General features: G+C 39.1%; 3 gene segments (V, D, J or C); all 3 read right to left on the minus strand.

Moving 5' to 3' along the window:
• Positions 1–16,664: 16,664 nt before the first annotated feature.
• LOC132140173 (Ig heavy chain V region 914-like) lies at positions 16,665–17,110 on the minus strand. The segment is given in 2 exon segments: positions 16,665–16,972; positions 17,059–17,110. Coding segments are annotated over 2 exon segments (360 nt in total).
• Positions 17,111–23,883: 6,773 nt separating this feature from the next.
• LOC132140268 (Ig heavy chain V region 6.96-like) lies at positions 23,884–25,405 on the minus strand. The segment is given in 3 exon segments: positions 23,884–24,082; positions 24,889–25,192; positions 25,277–25,405. Coding segments are annotated over 3 exon segments (549 nt in total).
• An 811-nt stretch (positions 25,406–26,216) lies between these two features.
• LOC132147158 (immunoglobulin heavy variable 1-46-like) lies at positions 26,217–26,755 on the minus strand. The segment is given in 2 exon segments: positions 26,217–26,569; positions 26,663–26,755. Coding segments are annotated over 2 exon segments (372 nt in total).
• Positions 26,756–27,011: the final 256 nt, after the last annotated feature.

Below are 27,011 nucleotides of genomic sequence, written 5' to 3' on the forward strand. Positions count from 1 at the left end.
TGTTGCCTCTGGGCTAGTACAGCCCCCAATCCCAGATTACTGGCATCCGTGTAGAGCGTAAAGGGCTGGGAGAAGTCAGCATAGGCCAAGATCGGGGCTTGGAGCAGCTCTTGTTTTAGCTTCTGAAAGGCCAACTCACAGGCGGGGTCCCACGAGATGGTAGGGGACCCACGACCCCGGGTCCGCCCCGAGCCTCCAAGCAGCTGGTTCAGGGGTTTAGCGATCTTGGCAAAGTCCTTAATGAACCGCCGGTAGTATCCCACGAATCCCAGGAAGGATCTCACCTGACGCACCGTCCTCGGCGCAGTCCACTCCTGGACGGCCAACACCTTTTCGGGGTCCACCGCAATCCCAGCCGCACTGACTCGATGGCCCAGGAACTTTACCTCCTTCCTGAGCAACTGGCACTTCTCGGGCTGTAGCTCTAATCCGTACCGTTCCAAGGACTGGAATGCTTGCTCCAGGTGTCGGAGGTGAGACTCAAAGTTGGGAGAGTACACAATGACATTGTCTAAGTAGACGAGCGTGGTGTCCATAAGCTGGCCCCATAAGCAGCACTGCATGAGCCGTTGGAAGGTAGCAGGAGCGTTACACAAACCAAACGGCATACGCTCCCACTCAAAGAGGCCAAAGGGGGTGGTGAAGGCAGTCTTTTCCCGGTCTCCTTCATCCACTTGAACTTGCCAGTAACCACTAGCCAAGTCTAAGGTAGAATACCAGGCGGCCCGAGTGAGGCTGGTAAGGGAGTCCTCGACCCGCGGCAGGGGGAAAGCGTCTCTTTTGGTAACATGGTTCAGCTTCCGATAATCAACGCAGAATCGCCATGCTCCGGTCTTCTTCTGAACGAGGATGATCAGTGCTGCCCACGGGCTGCTGCTCTCTCGGATAACACCCTTCTCCAGCATCCCTCGTAGGAGGGCACGAACCTCAGCAATACAGAGTCGGGGGTACGGGACGGTAGCGTTCCCGGCTCGGAGGAGCAACCCCAGTAGGGATCTGATGCTTTACAATGTCTGTCCGCCCATAATCCTCATCATGTGCGGAGAAGAGATGCTTCCATCTCACCAGGAGGTCCCGGAGTTCCTTCGCCTGCCCTTCTTCCAACCCGTCACCTCGTAAGGACTCTCCCGCAAGGTGAGCCGGCACTGCTTCCTCCTTTCTGCTGGCAAGGGATTCTGTCTGTGCCAAGGCCACCTCCACTACCGTTGGACCCACCTGGCAGAACTGAAACTCTCCTTCCTCGTGAACATGTTGGTGGCTTACTACGGTGACCTGAGCCAGACGTTGGTGTCGATGCAGATCCACCGCATAGGGATTCGTGTTTCTCAGTCTTACAGCAACCCGACCCCGGCGGACAGAAGCCAATCCCCGGGCCACTTCCACAGCCTGACAGTCTGAGTGAGGCTCCACCAGGATCCATTCCTGGGACCCGTGAAGCTGGGCAGGAAGGCGGGCCCAGATAATGGCCTCGCTCTGGGCCGGGACTGACAGTGCGTAACGACACATCACTCACCCCACACTCTCTCGATTCCGTTGGGCATCAGCCATGCGGACCCAGCGACAATCGGCCACGATCCGATCCCATTCCCGTTTTTCCTCCCTCGGAGCCGAAGGTGTGGGTCTCGCTTTAAACAACTCCTCCCAGCAGTCCGTGATGACGTTCATCCCCAGTAGGGCACGGTGAGCTCCCAAACATGCATCCCGTACGATCACAACTCCCTTTTGGGGCACAAGGGTCCCATGAACCTCCAGGTCTGTGACCAGATAGCCCACTTACAGAATGTCCAAACCGTTTGCCCCACGCAGGGTTAACCAAGGGGCATCTGCGGCCGAATGGCCCTGGACCCCCAATAACTCCCGAGACAGGCTTTCGGAGAACAGCGTGACCTGGGAACCAGTATCCAGGAGGCATTGGACTTCGGTCCCATTGACTTGAACCACCACAAGGGGGCAGCGCCCGACTAGACAGTTTCTGGCCGCCAATGGAGAGGGGTCGATTAGGGGGGTCCCGACCACTTGACCCACAGTGGCCGGAGACTCTAAAAACCCCCCTGTGATACTGGCGTGCGCTACATTGCCGGACGTAATGGCCTGGTTCGCCACAGCCATTGCTAATGGGACGTCCTTGTTCGTCCCATTGGAAACGGAGCCCGGATGACCGGGGTGGACGTCGCTCTGGGACTCGACTACCTTCGGAGTATGCTCGCTCTCGTGCTCTCGTACTGTTATCGGCATAATTCTTCTAGGAAAGTTTTAGACAGCTCTGTCATCTGGTCACGGACATCTCTTCTCAACTCTTCTCGCAAGGCCTGTTTCCAGTCGGGCGGAGCAGGAGGCAGGGGACTACTGGCAGCATTGGTGACCATACAGTGGGAAGGATCTGAGGTATCTACATGATCCTGTTCGAGGGCCAGAGCTTCCTGGCGTAGCTCGTCAAACGTCAGAGTAGGATTGCGGCGAAGTTGTATTCGGAGGCTCTGACGTATTGGGCCATCTCGCAACCCCAAAAGAAACTGGTCCTTTAGGAGAGCCTCTCCTTCTCCAAGCCCATGGTCCTGCCTCTTCTTCAGCCGAAACAATTGTTCTCGCAGTTGCAAAGCAAAGGCAGGTATGGTCTGCCGAGGTCCCTGCTTGCAATTAAAGAATTGAGTCTGGAGGACAACTACAGGAGTTGCGTCACCGTACTGCCCCGTTAGAAAGTCAAGGATAGCCTGGGCTGTGGGCGCTGCTTGTACTTCTCTCCTGGCGTCACCTTCGAGTGAATTTAAAATGAACTGGGTCTTCTGTATAGCATTTAACCCTTGGAGGCCCGCCAAGTACTCCACTTATGTTTTCCATGCCAACAAGCTGAGTTCTGAACCTGGTCCTCCATACTTTTGGGCCCATGGGGCTCCCATAAAGATGGGCATGACATGTGGGTGACCCACCGGTGCATCTTCATCTGCCATTGCTCCGCCTCTGTCTACTCAACCCAAGGTGGAACCCTGCCGACTACGCCAAATTATGTCACAGGTCGGGGCGGGCCAATCAGGCTGCACCCACCCCTAAGACCCGTACCACCCTTGGGAAGTCGGACAGAAGCCAGGCAAGGATGACAGACAACAAGGCTTCAAGTAACAGTATTTTATTGAGTATAAAAAATGGATAAGGGGATCTAAAATGGTGAGTCTTCTGGGCAGGGTCGTTCCGTCCAGCGGACCTGGCGAGAGGCCTCCAGATCGCAATGTAGGGGGGTGCTCTGGTGAGTGGCTTCGCTGTCTTCCAATGGAAGGGACGAGTCGGAGCTCACGACTGGGAGGAGGCTGCTATAGGACCGTTCAGGTGCACTTTTCGGGTATTTAATCCTCCTCTTCTACAGATGACAGGCAGAGAACTGACGGCTGAGGAGCCCCACTGCAAGCAGTCAGGTGAGTATACAGACACGTAATCCTCTTCTTCTACCAGTAACAGACAGAGAACTTACGGCTGAGGAGCTTCACTGCAAAGCAGTCAGGTGAGTATACAGGTATGAAATCCTCTTTGAAGGGCTGGCGGACACAGAGCTTATGACGGGAGAACTTCGCTGCAAAGCAGACAGGTGAATACACAGGTATGTAATCCTCTTCTTCAGAAATGACAGACAGAGAACTTATGGCTGGAAGGTTTCACTGCAAAGCAGTCAGGTGAGTATTCAGGTACGAAATCCTCTTGAAGGGCTGGCAGACACAGAGCTGACGATGGGAGAACTTCGCTGCAAAGCAGACAGGTGAATACACAGGTATGCAATCCTCTTCTTCAGAAAGGACAGACAGAGAACTTACAGATGGAGGAATTTACTGCAAAGCAGTCAGTTAAAGCATTCACCTATGTGTCCCTCTTCACAATAGGCTGTCAGGTAATACACTCAAATATCTGTGGAGTACAACAGTGTTAGCCTCTTCTTACGTCTTAGAACGTGATAGAAAACTCAGGTAAGTAATGGACATCCGGCGGGTTTAAGTTCACACTTCACACATCAAAAGAGTGCATCACATCACTTCATCACTGCAATCCAACACTCAGTGGGAAATACATATATAGATGGCCGTCGCCCATTTTCTGACCTGGCATTCACATCAAGAAGTCCCATAGACAAGAGAGAGAAGATGGAGATCAATTGGACTACTCACAGTCTCTCACAAACGATCTTACTGTCCAGTGATTTCCTCCTTCCGGTTGAGTCGGCGTGCTCTTTCTCCCAAACTCACAATGCCGTGCCCGTTTGCCAGCCCCACTTCCTCTTCTCCACCACTCACGCTGCCTCCGAGATACACAGTCCCCAAAAACAGCCCGCTCTTTGGTCCATACTCTCTCCTTTTATCCTACCCTAATGGCAACGTGTCCCAACGTGCACAGCTGCCGGCGATTTCGGCTGATCACCCCATTCCCAGGGATTTTTGGCTAACCCGGAACTAGCCCGGTGTTCCGTTGTTATTGGTCTGGTGGGAGGCAATCGCGGCGAACATTAGTTCCGCCTTGACAGTTGGAATTTTGTCACCTCGTGACATAAAACAATGCAAACCCAAAGCTTGTAGATTTTGAATTTAGGCATATAAACCCAACTCTTTCTAAACTAAATGTCTGGCCTGGCGCCAGCCTGGCTGGAATTAAATTATTTCCAACACTGGACGAGACATTCCACAGTCACTGAGCAGCCTCAAAGGAGAAACGAAACACATTCCACAAGACACACACACACATAAGCACACACACACAAACAAACTTTTCTTTATGCTCTTTATGTAAATCCTTAATAATATGTATCTTGAATAGGTTTGCTTTGCATAAAATGGTTAATCCTTGTTATGTGAGGATTATAAATTGCTAATTTATAAATTGGAAATGTTTCTCCTAATTTTAATGTTCTCAAATAGAATCATGAGTTGTAACCCTACCCCCTTAGCAGGTCGTAAAACTTTATGACCTAACAAACAGGACAGGAAAGCTAACTCTTAGAAAAGAGAATAGTACCCTTTTATTTTCTCAATGTATTCTAAATGTATTGAGTATTGCCTTCTTGTGCAGTAGATGTTTCCCCATATAAATTGGAGTAGCTGCAGTTTTATCATGTGTTAATCAAACTTTAAATGTGTGAAATTCTGCATATGAATATAACGTCGTGTTTCTATCAGTTATATATATAATTTTTGGTATCTTTGGAATTGTCATGTTGTGACCCAACTATCCACCTATATGAAAGGTGTGTAAAATGTATTAATCTGGAATTACGAACTTGCTAGAATATCACTGCTGAAATCTGATAAGCCAGAACTTATTAGAGTGGGTGTTTCCCCAGAGACAAAGGAAGTTTTTCCCGCTTCAGATCGCGGACATTCATTGGTTGTTCACGCAAACAGAGGCATGAACCAGTCAAGCCATAAGAGCTGACCCAGGAAGTTCCTCCCTCTCTTATCCTCTTGTCCCTCAACCCCGTTGGTCCTTCTTCGCGGCCTTGGTCCACTCTCCTATCGCCGTTGATCTCAGCACGGCGGCTGAGAGAACAGCCTGTTTCATGGCTCCTTCGGGAGCTTTCATCTCCGTTGTTTTCGTTTCTTTTCCTTACTAAGTTTATTCACCTATTCGCCGAGGAAGACGAATTCTGAAACATTGGTTTGTTGGACCTTTCAAATACCGCGCGATTCCGCAGCAGCCCCGGAAGACACGAAAGAACACGCCTAGCTACAAAGGACCACGCTCACATGCACGCTGGTCTGGCGAGTCACAAAGAGACACATGCAAGTATCATTCTCTATGGAGATTTAAATGCTGTTTAAAGTTTGTCTATTACCTTTTCAAGGTGATTTGATTCGTTGTTGTCTTTCAAGGGTTACTGTCTGTGAGTTTGCATAACTGAGCGCGTGATTCTGTGATCACGCCTAATTCTCTCACCTCTCTCTCTCATCCTCTCTCACTCATTCTCTCTCTCTCTTTCCCTCATTTGGATTCCGTTATGTCTTGTACAAAGTTTACTGTCTGTATTGTCGTACGCGTATTTACTCTGTGTGATTTGTAGCTTGATGTATTATTAGTTCAATTATTAAAAACCAATATATATTCATGATTGCCTCTAAGCGCTCACATTACGAGTCAATGAAATGTCTGATCTTTAGCTACAAGCTCTTTACTTTTTAGTAACTGAAATTTCATAATGATAGGATAATGTTTTCATGGCCAGAGAATATTTTTCCTTGAATTATAAGAAGTGATAACTTTATTGAAAGTTGATAAGTTAATCTTACGGCCGTTTGCTGGACAAACCACTGTTTGATTTGCGGTAATTTACAGTAAGAGATATCACTATAATTGATATGAAGAATGGAATATTGACATATTAATGAGTAAATTACAGTGCCTTGTAATGAGTTATTGATATATACAATTGACCTATTTTTCATCTTCAATAATTTTAATGTAACTGTCATATGAGATATATATATTAATCGTATTCCTGATTAATTATTAAAATTCCCTATATATCATTTGAGTTAGTTATAATGTACAACCCAGTGCGGCTACACTAGTTTTAAATAGAAAATAAGAGTTTGCATTGATATATTTGCATGAGGACACACAGAGAGGGTGTGTTCAAAACCATGTATACGTTTTTTTTTTTTTTGTGGAAGGGTGTCCTCTTCTGGCATATAAATTTTACAATGGGTCAGTTGAGCATTCAAGGTTATTACATGCCATTTAGTGGATGAATTTGATAAAAAAGTATTTACAAAGGATAAAACATCACCTGACTCATTCAGTGTTCTATATTCATTTATGTGCTTTGATTTTGCAATACTGTGGTTATTGTGTGAAATATGTACTTTATAATATGAAAAGGAACTGTTTATTTAAAAAAATGTGTTTACTTTAGTTTTTGTTTAGGTCCTGTAGCAGTTTGTGGCACAGTGCATCACGAGCACAATAATACACAGCTGTGTCCTCAGTGTTGAAATTTTTTCCTGTTAATATAACCGTGTTGCTGGAGGATTCAGAAGAGAAACTGAGCTTATTTTTCAGAGAATCTGTGACACGATTGCTACTGGAACTATAGAAATATCCAATCCACTCCATGGGTTTTCCACTTGAATGTCTGATCCAGTTTGTGTAGCCTCCACCTGAGGCTGAATATCCAGTGATCTTACAGGAGATGGTAAATGTTTCTCCTGGTTTTACAACCTTTACAGGAGGCTGATCCAGCTCAATACAGAAAAGACCTACGAACAATAATTAAATCATTTCAGTAATACAAATTGAGCTCCACATCTGAACTAATGTTCATTGGTGATACTCACAGGGTGCAGCTGCCAAAACTAGCAGTACTGATATGTAGTACATGATGCTGCTTGTATTTTCACTCTGCTCTGTAAATCACAGAGAGCCTTTATGAAGTCTGCGTGTTTCTGTTTACAAGAGACAAGGGTGGAGATTTGCATGGATGTAAAAATGTATCTGACGAGAGATTTGAGGAGTAGCTAGATACTGATGTGTTTGTAAACATTTATTGGATTAAGTAAGACAAATTTTGGATGAACAGGAATATTTAAAAGACTTTATGATTCATAAGAAAGAAGGTCTTTTTAAATTAAATTAAAATTAAATTAAATTAAGTTTATGCATTTAGCAGACGCTTTTATCCAAAGCGACTTACAGTGCATTCAGGCTATCAATTTTTACCTATCATGTGTTCCCAGGGAATCGAACCCCCAACCTTGCACTTGATAAAGCAGCACTTTACCAGTTGAGCTACAGGAACACGAGATCATGCATTTATTTACCAATCATGTATTATGTGTGTATAGTAAGATGACGGATTGAATAAACTGTAAACTTAACTACAAAATAACTTTATTAGGTGAAATTATTTTGCCTTATTTCGAGCTTATTTTTCAGAGAATCTGTGACACGATTGCTACTGGAACTATAGAAATATCCAATCCACTCCATGGGTTTTCCACTTGAATGTCTGATCCAGTTTGTGTAGCCTCCACCTGAGGCTGAATATCCAGTGATCTTACAGGAGATGGTAAATGTTTTACTACCATGACAGGAGGCTGATCCAGCTTAATGCAGAAACTGATCCACAATGAATTTTCTAGAAATGTTTATAGTTGTTATTGTATACTCACTGTGTGCAGCTGCCAAAATCAGGAGCAGTGAAATACAGTACATGATGCTGGTTGTATTTTCACTCTGCTATGACTCTGTAAAACAAAAAGCTTTTATTGTACATGTGTGTTTCTGTTTACATGAGAGAAGGGTGGAGATTTGCATTGACATAAACATCTATCTGACTGTATTCCTCATAATAATTATTAACAATAATGCAAAATTAGTTGTTCAATTTTATATTTTTGATTTATATAAAAAAGTATTGAAGTTATTCACATTTAGTGTAAATATCTTCTAAGTTAATCCAAAGAAAAAAATATATTCGCTTAAATGTTTATTGAATTCAACAGTAGAACAGTGTTATGGATTAAAAAAAAATAAAAATAAAAACATTAAATTAAAGTTGAGGTTTTGTCATGCAAAGTCATGTCATGTAAGAAAAAGTTACTTTTTAAAGACTCATGATTGTATAATACACTGTAAAGAGTGAAAAAATATGAAACTTCATAGCTTTTGCCATTTGATGTTTATTTTATTTGATATCAGGAATAATTGATTTCTATAGAAAAGGGACAACATAAGCCTATAAGTACATAAAAAGGTGAAGAATGTCATTTTTTATGACTTTCATATTCAAACACACCTGATTCAATCAGCTGCTCATTAGTAGAGATTCAAAGACTTTAAATGTGTGTCAGATAAGAGAGAAATCAAAAACATGCAGTGTTGGGGTCTTGGAGATTCTTCAGGACAAGGATCAGAAACCAACGCTTTAGTTCAAAACAACAGCAGCAGTTTCTCAGAGCTCAGCGTTATCATTCTGCCAGAAAGACTCAAAAGGCAGGTGAACGTTTACATGGTATTAATTCTATAAAGGATGGTATCGAGCAATGATTCATGTTGTATGGAAAAGTTCTTTGGCATAGGCCCTGAGCTTAGTCCGAATCCTGTGGATGCAGATTTGGCTGAACCTGCCTGAAGATGAAGGCAGGGACAGAGCCTACCCTCTGATGAGGGTAGGGAGGGTAGGGCCGAGGAAGACGAATTCTGAAACATTGGTTTGTTGGACCTTTCAAATACCGCGCGATTCCGCAGCAGCCCCGGAAGACACGAAAGAACACGCCTAGCTACAAAGGACCACGCTCACATGCACGCTGGTCTGGCGAGTCACAAAGAGACACATGCAAGTATCATTCTCTATGGAGATTTAAATGCTGTTTAAAGTTTGTCTATTACCTTTTCAAGGTGATTTGATTCGTTGTTGTCTTTCAAGGGTTACTGTCTGTGAGTTTGCATAACTGAGCGCGTGATTCTGTGATCACGCCTAATTCTCTCACCTCTCTCTCTCATCCTCTCTCACTCATTCTCTCTCTCTCTTTCCCTCATTTGGATTCCGTTATGTCTTGTACAAAGTTTACTGTCTGTATTGTCGTACGCGTATTTACTCTGTGTGATTTGTAGCTTGATGTATTATTAGTTCAATTATTAAAAACCAATATATATTCATGATTGCCTCTAAGCGCTCACATTACGAGTCAATGAAATGTCTGATCTTTAGCTACAAGCTCTTTACTTTTTAGTAACTGAAATTTCATAATGATAGGATAATGTTTTCATGGCCAGAGAATATTTTTCCTTGAATTATAAGAAGTGATAACTTTATTGAAAGTTGATAAGTTAATCTTACGGCCGTTTGCTGGACAAACCACTGTTTGATTTGCGGTAATTTACAGTAAGAGATATCACTATAATTGATATGAAGAATGGAATATTGACATATTAATGAGTAAATTACAGTGCCTTGTAATGAGTTATTGATATATACAATTGACCTATTTTTCATCTTCAATAATTTTAATGTAACTGTCATATGAGATATATATATTAATCGTATTCCTGATTAATTATTAAAATTCCCTATATATCATTTGAGTTAGTTATAATGTACAACCCAGTGCGGCTACACTAGTTTTAAATAGAAAATAAGAGTTTGCATTGATATATTTGCATGAGGACACACAGAGAGGGTGTGTTCAAAACCATGTATACGTTTTTTTTTTTTTTGTGGAAGGGTGTCCTCTTCTGGCATATAAATTTTACAATGGGTCAGTTGAGCATTCAAGGTTATTACATGCCATTTAGTGGATGAATTTGATAAAAAAGTATTTACAAAGGATAAAACATCACCTGACTCATTCAGTGTTCTATATTCATTTATGTGCTTTGATTTTGCAATACTGTGGTTATTGTGTGAAATATGTACTTTATAATATGAAAAGGAACTGTTTATTTAAAAAAATGTGTTTACTTTAGTTTTTGTTTAGGTCCTGTAGCAGTTTGTGGCACAGTGCATCACGAGCACAATAATACACAGCTGTGTCCTCAGTGTTGAAATTTTTTCCTGTTAATATAACCGTGTTGCTGGAGGATTCAGAAGAGAAACTGAGCTTATTTTTCAGAGAATCTGTGACACGATTGCTACTGGAACTATAGAAATATCCAATCCACTCCATGGGTTTTCCACTTGAATGTCTGATCCAGTTTGTGTAGCCTCCACCTGAGGCTGAATATCCAGTGATCTTACAGGAGATGGTAAATGTTTCTCCTGGTTTTACAACCTTTACAGGAGGCTGATCCAGCTCAATACAGAAAAGACCTACGAACAATAATTAAATCATTTCAGTAATACAAATTGAGCTCCACATCTGAACTAATGTTCATTGGTGATACTCACAGGGTGCAGCTGCCAAAACTAGCAGTACTGATATGTAGTACATGATGCTGCTTGTATTTTCACTCTGCTCTGTAAATCACAGAGAGCCTTTATGAAGTCTGCGTGTTTCTGTTTACAAGAGACAAGGGTGGAGATTTGCATGGATGTAAAAATGTATCTGACGAGAGATTTGAGGAGTAGCTAGATACTGATGTGTTTGTAAACATTTATTGGATTAAGTAAGACAAATTTTGGATGAACAGGAATATTTAAAAGACTTTATGATTCATAAGAAAGAAGGTCTTTTTAAATTAAATTAAAATTAAATTAAATTAAGTTTATGCATTTAGCAGACGCTTTTATCCAAAGCGACTTACAGTGCATTCAGGCTATCAATTTTTACCTATCATGTGTTCCCAGGGAATCGAACCCCCAACCTTGCACTTGATAAAGCAGCACTTTACCAGTTGAGCTACAGGAACACGAGATCATGCATTTATTTACCAATCATGTATTATGTGTGTATAGTAAGATGACGGATTGAATAAACTGTAAACTTAACTACAAAATAACTTTATTAGGTGAAATTATTTTGCCTTATTTCGAGCTTATTTTTCAGAGAATCTGTGACACGATTGCTACTGGAACTATAGAAATATCCAATCCACTCCATGGGTTTTCCACTTGAATGTCTGATCCAGTTTGTGTAGCCTCCACCTGAGGCTGAATATCCAGTGATCTTACAGGAGATGGTAAATGTTTTACTACCATGACAGGAGGCTGATCCAGCTTAATGCAGAAACTGATCCACAATGAATTTTCTAGAAATGTTTATAGTTGTTATTGTATACTCACTGTGTGCAGCTGCCAAAATCAGGAGCAGTGAAATACAGTACATGATGCTGGTTGTATTTTCACTCTGCTATGACTCTGTAAAACAAAAAGCTTTTATTGTACATGTGTGTTTCTGTTTACATGAGAGAAGGGTGGAGATTTGCATTGACATAAACATCTATCTGACTGTATTCCTCATAATAATTATTAACAATAATGCAAAATTAGTTGTTCAATTTTATATTTTTGATTTATATAAAAAAGTATTGAAGTTATTCACATTTAGTGTAAATATCTTCTAAGTTAATCCAAAGAAAAAAATATATTCGCTTAAATGTTTATTGAATTCAACAGTAGAACAGTGTTATGGATTAAAAAAAAATAAAAATAAAAACATTAAATTAAAGTTGAGGTTTTGTCATGCAAAGTCATGTCATGTAAGAAAAAGTTACTTTTTAAAGACTCATGATTGTATAATACACTGTAAAGAGTGAAAAAATATGAAACTTCATAGCTTTTGCCATTTGATGTTTATTTTATTTGATATCAGGAATAATTGATTTCTATAGAAAAGGGACAACATAAGCCTATAAGTACATAAAAAGGTGAAGAATGTCATTTTTTATGACTTTCATATTCAAACACACCTGATTCAATCAGCTGCTCATTAGTAGAGATTCAAAGACTTTAAATGTGTGTCAGATAAGAGAGAAATCAAAAACATGCAGTGTTGGGGTCTTGGAGATTCTTCAGGACAAGGATCAGAAACCAACGCTTTAGTTCAAAACAACAGCAGCAGTTTCTCAGAGCTCAGCGTTATCATTCTGCCAGAAAGACTCAAAAGGCAGGTGAACGTTTACATGGTATTAATTCTATAAAGGATGGTATCGAGCAATGATTCATGTTGTATGGAAAAGTTCTTTGGCATAGGCCCTGAGCTTAGTCCGAATCCTGTGGATGCAGATTTGGCTGAACCTGCCTGAAGATGAAGGCAGGGACAGAGCCTACCCTCTGATGAGGGTAGGGAGGGTAGGGCCGAGGAAGACGAATTCTGAAACATTGGTTTGTTGGACCTTTCAAATACCGCGCGATTCCGCAGCAGCCCCGGAAGACACGAAAGAACACGCCTAGCTACAAAGGACCACGCTCACATGCACGCTGGTCTGGCGAGTCACAAAGAGACACATGCAAGTATCATTCTCTATGGAGATTTAAATGCTGTTTAAAGTTTGTCTATTACCTTTTCAAGGTGATTTGATTCGTTGTTGTCTTTCAAGGGTTACTGTCTGTGAGTTTGCATAACTGAGCGCGTGATTCTGTGATCACGCCTAATTCTCTCACCTCTCTCTCTCATCCTCTCTCACTCATTCTCTCTCTCTCTTTCCCTCATTTGGATTCCGTTATGTCTTGTACAAAGTTTACTGTCTGTATTGTCGTACGCGTATTTACTCTGTGTGATTTGTAGCTTGATGTATTATTAGTTCAATTATTAAAAACCAATATATATTCATGATTGCCTCTAAGCGCTCACATTACGAGTCAATGAAATGTCTGATCTTTAGCTACAAGCTCTTTACTTTTTAGTAACTGAAATTTCATAATGATAGGATAATGTTTTCATGGCCAGAGAATATTTTTCCTTGAATTATAAGAAGTGATAACTTTATTGAAAGTTGATAAGTTAATCTTACGGCCGTTTGCTGGACAAACCACTGTTTGATTTGCGGTAATTTACAGTAAGAGATATCACTATAATTGATATGAAGAATGGAATATTGACATATTAATGAGTAAATTACAGTGCCTTGTAATGAGTTATTGATATATACAATTGACCTATTTTTCATCTTCAATAATTTTAATGTAACTGTCATATGAGATATATATATTAATCGTATTCCTGATTAATTATTAAAATTCCCTATATATCATTTGAGTTAGTTATAATGTACAACCCAGTGCGGCTACACTAGTTTTAAATAGAAAATAAGAGTTTGCATTGATATATTTGCATGAGGACACACAGAGAGGGTGTGTTCAAAACCATGTATACGTTTTTTTTTTTTTTGTGGAAGGGTGTCCTCTTCTGGCATATAAATTTTACAATGGGTCAGTTGAGCATTCAAGGTTATTACATGCCATTTAGTGGATGAATTTGATAAAAAAGTATTTACAAAGGATAAAACATCACCTGACTCATTCAGTGTTCTATATTCATTTATGTGCTTTGATTTTGCAATACTGTGGTTATTGTGTGAAATATGTACTTTATAATATGAAAAGGAACTGTTTATTTAAAAAAATGTGTTTACTTTAGTTTTTGTTTAGGTCCTGTAGCAGTTTGTGGCACAGTGCATCACGAGCACAATAATACACAGCTGTGTCCTCAGTGTTGAAATTTTTTCCTGTTAATATAACCGTGTTGCTGGAGGATTCAGAAGAGAAACTGAGCTTATTTTTCAGAGAATCTGTGACACGATTGCTACTGGAACTATAGAAATATCCAATCCACTCCATGGGTTTTCCACTTGAATGTCTGATCCAGTTTGTGTAGCCTCCACCTGAGGCTGAATATCCAGTGATCTTACAGGAGATGGTAAATGTTTCTCCTGGTTTTACAACCTTTACAGGAGGCTGATCCAGCTCAATACAGAAAAGACCTACGAACAATAATTAAATCATTTCAGTAATACAAATTGAGCTCCACATCTGAACTAATGTTCATTGGTGATACTCACAGGGTGCAGCTGCCAAAACTAGCAGTACTGATATGTAGTACATGATGCTGCTTGTATTTTCACTCTGCTCTGTAAATCACAGAGAGCCTTTATGAAGTCTGCGTGTTTCTGTTTACAAGAGACAAGGGTGGAGATTTGCATGGATGTAAAAATGTATCTGACGAGAGATTTGAGGAGTAGCTAGATACTGATGTGTTTGTAAACATTTATTGGATTAAGTAAGACAAATTTTGGATGAACAGGAATATTTAAAAGACTTTATGATTCATAAGAAAGAAGGTCTTTTTAAATTAAATTAAAATTAAATTAAATTAAGTTTATGCATTTAGCAGACGCTTTTATCCAAAGCGACTTACAGTGCATTCAGGCTATCAATTTTTACCTATCATGTGTTCCCAGGGAATCGAACCCCCAACCTTGCACTTGATAAAGCAGCACTTTACCAGTTGAGCTACAGGAACACGAGATCATGCATTTATTTACCAATCATGTATTATGTGTGTATAGTAAGATGACGGATTGAATAAACTGTAAACTTAACTACAAAATAACTTTATTAGGTGAAATTATTTTGCCTTATTTCGAGCTTATTTTTCAGAGAATCTGTGACACGATTGCTACTGGAACTATAGAAATATCCAATCCACTCCATGGGTTTTCCACTTGAATGTCTGATCCAGTTTGTGTAGCCTCCACCTGAGGCTGAATATCCAGTGATCTTACAGGAGATGGTAAATGTTTTACTACCATGACAGGAGGCTGATCCAGCTTAATGCAGAAACTGATCCACAATGAATTTTCTAGAAATGTTTATAGTTGTTATTGTATACTCACTGTGTGCAGCTGCCAAAATCAGGAGCAGTGAAATACAGTACATGATGCTGGTTGTATTTTCACTCTGCTATGACTCTGTAAAACAAAAAGCTTTTATTGTACATGTGTGTTTCTGTTTACATGAGAGAAGGGTGGAGATTTGCATTGACATAAACATCTATCTGACTGTATTCCTCATAATAATTATTAACAATAATGCAAAATTAGTTGTTCAATTTTATATTTTTGATTTATATAAAAAAGTATTGAAGTTATTCACATTTAGTGTAAATATCTTCTAAGTTAATCCAAAGAAAAAAATATATTCGCTTAAATGTTTATTGAATTCAACAGTAGAACAGTGTTATGGATTAAAAAAAAATAAAAATAAAAACATTAAATTAAAGTTGAGGTTTTGTCATGCAAAGTCATGTCATGTAAGAAAAAGTTACTTTTTAAAGACTCATGATTGTATAATACACTGTAAAGAGTGAAAAAATATGAAACTTCATAGCTTTTGCCATTTGATGTTTATTTTATTTGATATCAGGAATAATTGATTTCTATAGAAAAGGGACAACATAAGCCTATAAGTACATAAAAAGGTGAAGAATGTCATTTTTTATGACTTTCATATTCAAACACACCTGATTCAATCAGCTGCTCATTAGTAGAGATTCAAAGACTTTAAATGTGTGTCAGATAAGAGAGAAATCAAAAACATGCAGTGTTGGGGTCTTGGAGATTCTTCAGGACAAGGATCAGAAACCAACGCTTTAGTTCAAAACAACAGCAGCAGTTTCTCAGAGCTCAGCGTTATCATTCTGCCAGAAAGACTCAAAAGGCAGGTGAACGTTTACATGGTATTAATTCTATAAAGGATGGTATCGAGCAATGATTCATGTTGTATGGAAAAGTTCTTTGGCATAGGCCCTGAGCTTAGTCCGAATCCTGTGGATGCAGATTTGGCTGAACCTGCCTGAAGATGAAGGCAGGGACAGAGCCTACCCTCTGATGGATGGACAGGGACTAACCTGGTGGTGATGGGGAGGATGGAGGGAGACGTCCATCAACTCTGGACGTAAAAGAAAAAGATCTGTACTTATAAACTCAAGTGTCAAGCAGTGACTTATCTGTCTTCTCTGTTTATAATTATCAATGTATGACCTTCATTACAATCTTTCTGCTAGATCTTACTTTAAATCTGTCATTTTTAGTTGTGTATGATATTGGTGTTGGTTAATATTTTTCTTTTAAATTCTGTAAGCTGATAGGTCCATAGGTTTATGGATGGTTGTTGGAAGAGTGCTGCTGGAATGATCTATATTGCACATGTATTGTAAAGGGTTACATCAATCTTTCACTTCAATTGTTGTTTAAGGAATACGAAACGGAATAGAGAGTTGTTCGTTCTCAGATTTTGTACAGAACTGTAGCTGTATTCATCACTGTGTCTCTCTTGCGCAATAATATACAGCAGTGTCGTCATTCTTCATATTATTCATCTGCAGATACATCTGTTTCTTGCTGTTGTCTCTGGAGATGGTGAAGCGTCCCTGAACAGACTGAGAGTAGTATATAGCACTACTAGGTGAGATGTATGCCGTCCACTCCAGACCTCCTCCTGCAGTCTGTCTGATCCAAGCTAAGGCTGGGTTACTACTAAATCCAGAGAATGTACAGATGAGTCTGTGAGATCCTCCAGGTTTAATGACCACTGACTCAGACTCAGTCAGTGTTTGACACCAACAGACTGAAAAACAAACAGTTCAACATTAACATTTACAACAGTGCACATGACTAAGTCTGATCATCAACAGGTTTTCAAGACAATCTTACATTCTGTGAGAGCAAACATGAAGATAAAACCCAGTTTAGACACAATATCCATTGTCATGTTATGAAAAGAGCAAGTTGATGCATCGACGTCACAAACAAGTTTTGTGTCTGGAGATGAATAGCTTGGAGACTTTTGAGGAAGACAAATAGAAGTAGGTTTGCATTTGCATTTCTGTGCCATTATTAACCTCTGTAACCATGCCATGCCATGCTTTTAAATGTATTGTTTGATGCTTCTTATTTACTAGGCTATGGTAGATATTACCCATTATTTGCATATGTTTTTATTTAATCTAAATTCAGTTTTCTCAAATCATAAAAAAATTCTTCCTCAAAATATGTAGTATTTACACGGTTTCACACTCAAAGGTAAACATAGAGGTTCCTTTATTCATAGTTGGAGTAAAATGTTTTGGGTTTGTCCCAAATAACTGCAACTCCAACATCAATCTAGCCAAGATGGCGCCAGCGTGTTGCACGGCTAGCCGTCGTTTCCCTAGGATTTTAATTTGTGTTTTGTTAGTAATGTCCTTGTTTCCGGCGTTTGCTTTATCCGTGTTGAGATATGAGCGCTGAGCACTTTTGGATATTCAAGCCTCGTTAAATGCTGTGGGTTGCCGGCATTATCAGCATGATTCTGACGGGCACGGTTTCAACTTCCCTGAGCTCCTATGGTCCATACCACCAGAGCTATCCCATCTGTACTGCGGCTCAATCTTTAAAAAGAAGCGGCAAAAAAGACGGGGAAAGCGCAGCGGGAGGCTCGTGAAGAACGTGAGAAACGTACGCGAAATCTGTGCAAAAAATCGGGATCTACGAACGTGGCTCCTACCGGTGTACCCTGATCAGTCTGCTACAGTATTCCGGCCTTTGCTGCGACATCGACGGACTGTCGAAGGACAGCATTATCTGAAGGAGCTGAAATACTCGGCGCTAGTGCATCATCAATCCACGGATCACATCACAGTTAAAGCTGTGCTGTTGAATGTGAGGTCAGTGGGAAATAAAACTTTTATACTTCAAGATTTTATTGCTTCAAAAAATCTGGATTTTTGAATGGAGAAATTTACAAGCTTTGAACTTCATCTCTTTAAGGTGGAGCTATCATTCACAGTTTATTGTGCTCTTATTTATCGCCCTCCAAAGTATGACAAGGATTTCATCCAGGATTTCTCAGATTTTCTTTCTTTTATTGTGCCAACTGCTGATAATCTTTTAATTCTCGGGGATTTTAACATTCATATTTACTGCCCTTCTAAACCTTTAGTAAAACAGTTTTCTGACCTTGTTGACTCTTTTAAGTTAATACAGTCAGTATGTGATGCTACTCACAGGCATGGTCATACCCTTGATTTAGTTCTGTCCTGGGGGTTATCTGTTAGTAATGTGTCTGTAGTTGACAATGGTATATCCGATCATAGTTCTGTTATATTTCACTTTGATCTTCCACCTGTTATCTCAAAAAGCAAACCTGTAGTCCGTTGTGTCCGACCAGTAAATGAGACTACAGCAAATTGTTTTGCTGAGGCCTATGCGGCAAATTCAATGTCTTCTATCATCGAGGTATCTGGACCCTCTTTAGACACAGAGGAGTTGACTGCTGTTTTTAATTCTGTTTGCTTGGACATTTTGAATGATGTTGCTCCACTTAGATATAAAAGGTATAAACCTCAGTCTCAGCCATGGTTGAACAATGAAATTTGTGGGTTCAGAAGGGCTTGTAGGAAGGCTGAACACAGATGGAGGAGAGACCGATTGCAGATCTCTTATGAATTGCTAAAAGATACGCTTAGAACTTACCAGCATGCAGTCAAAGCTGCAAGAACAAAATACTTTTCAGACCTAATTAATAGAACGGCCCATTGCCCAAAAGTTTTGTTTAGCACAATAAACATTGTACTAAACCCACCGATAGCACCTTTGTTAGATTCCACTTTATATACTGTATTGTATACTGTATATGTATTGTTCTGGAAGTCCCCATGTTAAGTTCTTACATATTTGACTCTTTTGATCATGTCTCCCTTCCATTTCTTTGCAAATTTAGTCAAGCATATAAAATCATCGTCCACTTCACTGGATGCCGTTCCTCCACAGTTTCTAAAAGCTGGGTTCAAAACTATGGGCCCTAGTATACTGTCAATTGTGAACAGCTCTCCATCTAATGGTTCTGTTCCATCTTGTCTTAAACATGCAGTGGTTTCTCCTTTACTTAAAAAACCAAGCCTAGCAGCTACAGAATTGATTAACTTCCGTCCCATTTCTAAACTACCGTTCCTATCTAAAGTCATAGAAAATGTTGTTTTATCACAAATTACTCCTTTTTTATCTACTAATGCTCTTTTAGACGAATTTCAATCTGGTTTCAGAGCTAGTCACAGTACAGAGACTGCTCTGATAAAAGTTTTGAATGATTTGTTTTTAGCATCTGACTCTGGGAGGGCTGTGGTTTTAATTATGTTAGATCTCAGTGCCGCATTTGACACTGTGGATCATTCAATTCTTTTAAAAAGGCTGGAGTGCGAGGTTGGGTTTTGGGGTACTGCTCTGAAATGGTTCCATTCATACCTTAAGGATAGAACATTCTCTGTTAATTTTGCAAATGTCTCTTCTTCTGTGGTTCCTTTAAAATATGGTCTCCCTCAGGGCTCTGTTTTAAGTCCTATATTGTTTTCTCTGTATATGCGCCCCTTGGGATCCATCTGTCGTCGTTATGACATCTCGTACCATATGTACGCAGATGACACACAGATTTATTTTCCCCTTAAAGTTGGAGATGAACAGTCTTTGCAATCTTTGTTACTCTGTCTGAATGAAATAAAAATTTGGCTCTCTAATAATTTTCTTCAGCTTAATGAAAGAAAATCTGAAATCATAATATTTGGGCCATCACATTTTAAAGAGTGCGTAGTCAGTATTTTTGCTTCTTTGGAGATGACTGTGAAGGATAATGTGAGAAATCTTGGGGTCATTATTGACTCATCGCTTAGCTTTGATAAACACATTAATTCAGTTGTAAGAAGTAGTTTTTATCATCTTAAAATTATTGCTAAGCTTAAACCTTTTCTTAGTTTTAATGATTTGGAGGCCGTTGTTCATGCATTTATTTCTTCACGAGTGGACTACTGTAACTCCCTCTATGTAGGGATCAGCCACCGACAACTGTCACGTCTGCAGCTTGTACAGAATGCTGCAGCTAGACTTCTGACGGGCACCAAAAAAAGAGAGCACATTACTCCGGTGCTGCGTTCTCTTCACTGGTTACTAGTCAAGTTTAGGATTGATTTCAAGATTTTACTGGTTGTTTTCAAAGCTTTACATAATTTGTCTGCAAACTATATTTCCAATCTTATAGAGCCCTACATTTCAGTTAGGTCTTTAAGATCGTCAAATCAACTGTTGCTAGTTATTCCTCAGTCCAAAAAGAAGTCAAAAGGTGATTGTGCTTTCTCAGTAGCAGGCCCAAAACTGTGGAACAATCTCCCTCTTTATATTCGACAAGCTCCATCAGTGGAGGTCTTTAGGTCTCAGCTGAAGACTTATCTGTTTAGCTTGGCTTTTTAACTAGTCCTTGTTTAATTCTGTATTTTAAATTTTGTATGTCTACTTTGTTTTTATTTTCACAATGTGAAGCACTTTGGGCAACGAAGTTGTGTAAAAATGTGCTATACAAATAAGTTGAAGTTGAAGTTGAATCCCAGAGAAGGTACAGTTCAGTTTATGATTGTTCCCAGGTTTGATGATGACTGACTCAGATCTTTGCACTCTGTTAAAATATAAGTCAGACCATTGTCTACAGCAGTCACTAATAAATAAGTATAAAGTGCAACGAGTAGATGGACTACAAACACAGACAGTTAGTTAGTCAGGTTTATTGTACAGATGTGGTAAGTGGCAGAGGCAGGTATGACGTGAGCAAGGATATTGATGAATGAACTGTCCAGTTACCAGGTCTTATAGAGCATGGGATGATGTAAAGCTTGTGGAGGAGCTGGTGGTGGGGATTGAGAAGCAGGTAGATAATGGTCGGAACACACAAACACAGGAACACTAGGAGATAAATCATTTTCTCAATGGAGACCAGACAGTGTGTGTGTGTGTGTGTGTGTGTGTGTGTGTGTGTGTGGTCTGTTTCTGTCATAATCCAAAAGTATGAAATAAATTGCATCAAATGTAATATTAATGTCATTATGACTTGTGCACTTCTCCTTTTGTTTTCTAAGAAAGGACAACAAATAGGTTTGGAAAGAGACATTGGTTTGCTTTATGGTCATTTTGGAGTGAATTCTATCTTTAATATGAAATGAACTGCTTTGAATGCGTCTTATAGACATTATTTGTACTCAATTCAACTCAATCAGTAAAGCAACTGCTAATATGTTGCTCCTTCATCTCCATTCCTCCCCCTCCTGGGTTTTTGTAAGGGTAGCTGTATGAAAACAAGCAAAGTGAATCTGTTGCACAGTAATACACTGCAGTGTCTTCAGTCTTTAACTGACTCATGTGCAGATAGAGATTAGAGCTGTCTGTGGATGCTGTGAATCTGCCCTGAACTGACTGAGCTGAGCCTTTGTCAGAGTCTGTATAATAGTGTAAGATCCATTCCAGTCCTTTTCCAGGTGCCTGACGGATCCAGTGCATCCTATAGTCACTAAGAGTAAACCCACTGCAGGCACAGGTCAGTTTGTAGGAAGCACCTGGAGACACAACTACTGACTGTTCAGACTGTGTGAGCACAACCTGTGAGTAAACACCTAAACAGAGAGACAAAAAATCTTTACATATCTAAAGTATCACAATACATTACACCCGAAAGCTGCCTAAACTCTTTAAGAAATAAATAAAACACTTACTGTGTACAGCTGCCAACAACACAAAGAGCTTTAGGGAAAACATTGTCTCTCCTCTTCAGATAAATCTCTCATTTACTAGTTTTAAATAGAAAATATGGCAGTTGAGTTTGCATTGATATATTTGCATGAGGACACACAGAGAGGGTGTGGTCAAAACCAAGTATAAGTTTTTTTTTATTTTATTTTTTTTATGGAAGGGTGACCTCTTCTGGCACCTAAATTATTCTTTCAATAAGTCAGTTGAGCATTCAAGGTTATTACATGCCATTTAGTGGATGATTTAAAAAAAAGTATTTACAAAGGCTAAAACATCACCATATTTGCTTTGATTTTGCAATACTGTGGTTATTGTGTGAAAATAAGTACTTTATAATATGAAAATGAACTGTTTATTGAAAAAATTGTTTAGTTTTTGTGCAGGTCCTGTGGCAGTTTGTCGCACAGTGCATCATTGTTGAAATTCTTTCCTGTTAAAATAACTGTGTTGCTGGAGGATTCAGAAGAGAAACTGATCTTATTTTTCAGAGACTCATTGACACGATTGTTGTTGAAACTATATAAATATCCAGTCCATTCTATCAGTTTTCCACTTGAATGTCTGATCCAGTTTGTGTAGCCTCCACCTGAAGCTGAATATCCAGTGATCTTACAGGAGATGGTAAATGTTTTACTACTATGACAAGAGGCTGATCCAGCTTAATGCAGAAATTGTTCCATAATGAATTTTCTAGAAATGTTTATTGTTGGACTGAAGATACTCACTGTGTGCAGCTGCCAAAATTAGTAGCAGTGAAATACAGTACATGATGCTGGTTGTATTTTCACTCTTCTATGACTCTGTAACAAAAAAAAAATAAAAAATAAAAATAAAACCTTTTATCGTACATGTGTGCTTGCTTCTGGTTACATGAGAGAAGGGTGGAGATTTGCATTGACATAAACATCTATCTGTCTGTAGTCCTTATGATAATTATTAACAATAATGCTAATTAATTAAATGACCAATTTTATATTCTTGATTTATATAAAAAAGTCTTGAAGTTATTCACATTTAGTGTAAATATCTTCTATTAAGTTCATCCAAAGAAAAATATATATTTGCTTAAACATTTATTGAATATTACATTCGAATAATGTTATGGATAAAAAACATTAAATTAAACCAATAAAGGCGAGGTTTTGTCATGTAAGAAAAAGTTACTTTTTAAAGACTCGTGAAAATAGGTATTTTGCCTGTGTCAAATAAAAGAGAAATCAAAAACATGCAGTGTTGGGGTCTGGGAGATTCTTCAGGACAAGGATCAGAAACCAACGCTTTAGTTCAAAACAACAGCAGCAGTTTCTCAGAGCTCAGCATTATCATTCTGCCAGAAAGACTCAAAAGGCAGGTGAACGTTTACATGGTATTAATTCTATAAAGATGGTATCGAGCAATGATTCATGAAGTATGGAAAGGTTCTTTGGCATAGGCCCTGAGCTTAGTCCGAATCCTGTGGATGCAGATTTGGCTGAACCTGCCTGAAGATGAAGGCAGGGACGGAGCCTACCCTCTGATGGATGGACAGGGACTAACCTGGTGGTGATGGGGAGGATGGAGGGAGACGTCAGCGTCATCAACTCTGGACGTAAAAGAAAAAGTTCATTACTTATACACTCAAGTGTCAAGCAGTGACTTCTCTTTTTAAGTTAATAATTATCAATGTATGACATTTATTACAATCTTTCTGCTAGATCTTACTTTAAATCTGTCATTTTTTGCTGTTTATGATATTGCTGTTGGTTAATATCTTTCTTTTATGTTCTGTTAGCTGATAGTAGGTTTATGGATGGTTGTTGGAAGAGTGCTGCTGGAATGTTCTATATTGCACATGTATTGTAAAGGGTTACATCAATCTTTCCACTAAATTTTTAAGGAATGAGAAATGGAATAGAGAGTTGTTTGTCTGTAGCTGTATTCATCACTGTGTCTCTCTTAATAATATACAGCAGTGTCTTCATTCTTCATATTATTCATCTGCAGATACATCTGTTTCTTGCTGTTGTCTCTGGAGATGGTGAAGCGTCCCTGAACAGACTGAGAGTAGTATATAGCACTACTAGGTGAGATGTATGCCGTCCACTCCAGACCTCCTCCTGCAGTCTGTCTGATCCAAGCTAAGGCTGGGTTACTACTAAATCCAGAGAATGTACAGATGAGTCTGTGAGATCCTCCAGGTTTAATGACCACCACTGACCACTGTTTTGGGTTGAACTGTGATGAGATGGTTCAATGTTTCTACATGTTTCAATGTTGATGTTGAAGAATGAGAGATGGGCAGGTTTTTTTCATTACAATCCGAAATGTTTTTGATAATGTGCGGTATAAACAGTGTATAGTTTCTCCAAAGCTCATTAAGTTTATGTATTAGACAGAAGCCTTTTGTGCTACTGTTTTTTTTTTTTTCTCGGGCAAAATAATAAACTGCAATCCACTCGAGTGCTTTCCCTTCAGCTTGTCTTATTCATCAAATAACTGCAACTCCAACATCAATCCCAGAGAAGGTACAGGTCAGTATATGATTGTTCCAAGGTTTGCAGACGACTGACTAAAATAAGTCATACTGTTTTCTACAGCAGTCAGTAATAAAGTATCTTGTATGTAAACAATAGTTATCATTATTTCCACCTTTATTTATTTATTTTTTAAAAAGGTTTTTTTTTTTTATTACTGTCACTTTATTTTATGTATTTATATATTTATTTTATTTATATTTATGGCCATGTTGACAGTAAAACAGAAAATGGCTTGTGTCTCACATGTTAATAATGTGGTTATTAATAAACTGGTAATTTTTTATAATTCTATCATAATTATGAATTAGTTCTGAATGACTAAGTTTTTTTTAATAAAAGCATCTGCTAAATGCATAAATGTAGAATTGCTATTGTGATGTGATGCATGAATAGTTTTTGTTCAGTCCTGCAGTTTTTGAGTAACTGTGAGTCTCTAGCACAGTAATAAACAGCTGTGTCTTCAGTCTTCAGGCTTTTCACCTCTAAATGCAGCATGTTTTTGCTGGTGTATTTGGTGATGGAGAACTGTCCCTGTAGAGACTGAGAATAATATGCACTTGAGCCAGTGTCTATAAATCCAATCCACTCCAGTGCTTTCCCTGGTTTCTGACGGATCCAGTGCATCCAGTAACTCATTGAGAATCCAGACACAGTGCAGGACAGAGTCACTGATTCTCCAGGCTTTTTCACCACAGAGTCTGAGGAGGTCAAAGACTGACCACTAACAGCTGAAAAACATGCAACAAATCATATTAGATGATTTAGAAGAGTGGATGTCCTCAACAATTCAGAAAACATTACGAGTTTCTCACATGAAATGATCAACAGCAGAACTAAATGCAGTAACACTTCCATCATCACCCTGAAACCATGAACTGTAGAGAAAAATATTTATCTTCACTGCAGCTGGACACAAACACTGACTGAGACTTTTGTTTTATAGCTCAAGTCTTTTAAAAGTTTGAGTAATTTTGACCCTCCCTCCTACATCATTACATTTGCATATATTCTGAAAAACAAGGTAACTCTGGTAACACTGGAACTGAGATGTTTATATATATATTGAATTATGACTGATGTAAAACTTAATTCACATTTGTTTCGTTTTTAGGGCAGTGCTGATGTTTTCCAACATGTTATTGTACAATATGTTTACAGTAGCACATTTCAAATGGCATTTACTCATCAAATCAACTTAAATGTCTGTTTCACATTTTTACCCAGTTATTACTAATTCTTGCATATAGTGAAGAAATCAGGCTGTTACTGTCATTGGTGTGGGTGCAGTAAATGTTAGATGCTTTTATGATTGGTGTTTTTGGTAGTTTGTCTGTTTGCAGTGGTTTTGGACGACTGGTGCTGGGTTGGACATTTTAAGGCCTAGATCCTTTAGGAGGCTGGAGTGGGACAGAGAGGACAGGGGAGTTTAAATTCACTTCCCTTCAGTCATCAAAGCAAAAAGGTTGTTTGTATATCTACATAATTTGAACATATATATCAACATTTAGATTTTTCCATACAGTGAAAGTAATGTTATTTAGGTTAAAATCAAATCTTCTATTCCAAAAACAATTTATACGATTTTAGAAATGGGAGAATAGAATAATAAAGAAATAAAGGAAGCTATTCAAATTTTAAAGCAGAAGGCTAACATGTACATGTTTATTGCAATCAAGATTACATTTGCAGTGTTATAATGTTCATGTGGATTAAGGTATCAAGCTAATTGAAATCTTCTCACTTCAGTTACTGTCAGTTCTTGTAGAGCTGCTTCATCAGATGGAGTCAGTGTGTCTCTCGAGCACAGTAATAAACAGCAGTGTCCTCTTCTCTCAGACTCTTGGCTTCAAGATACTGTGTACTTTGAGACACGTCCTCACTCAACGTGAAGTGATTTTTCATTGTATCTGCATAATCAACACTACCAGAGCCAGAGTTAACTCTCCCAATCCACTCCAGAGCTTTCCCTGGTTTCTGTCGTATCCAGTGCATGTAGTAGCTTGTCATTGTAAAACCAGATATTTTACAGGAGATCTTCACTGTTTCTCCAGGTCTCTTTATCTCAGCAGACGACTGATCCAAAAGGATTTCATCACCACTGATACCTGTGGAATAAAAATAAATAAATTACATTGATGTAGAGCATCCATTAGTGTATTGAATGCTCTTGGCTAAAAAAAGGATAATGTCAAACTTACCTTGAGTTAAAATCACTACAATAATGAACAGACAAATGCTTTTCGACATCATTGTTAAAAAACCTTGACTGCCTTGTAATTATAGGGGTGAATTATAAATTATCATTTTATGTTTGCCAATTGTTGAGTTGTGTTTATATACAGGTGAAGTGGAGAGTGAATTTGCATATGCCACATTTTAGAGCTGTATATAAAGTGCTGAAGTAAGATGTGGGTGGAAATATAAGGAGGTGTTACTGAAATACGTGAAGAATTACACATGAACTCCAACTTAATCACATTTACTTTAAATTAATTTGATCTTAATTTTTTGTGATATAATTTTTATCTCTACAATTTGATTATTTTA

The sequence above is a fragment of the Carassius carassius genome, chromosome 1, assembly GCF_963082965.1.
Source record: "Carassius carassius chromosome 1, fCarCar2.1, whole genome shotgun sequence".
NCBI classification, from domain to species: Eukaryota; Metazoa; Chordata; class Actinopteri; order Cypriniformes; family Cyprinidae; genus Carassius; species Carassius carassius.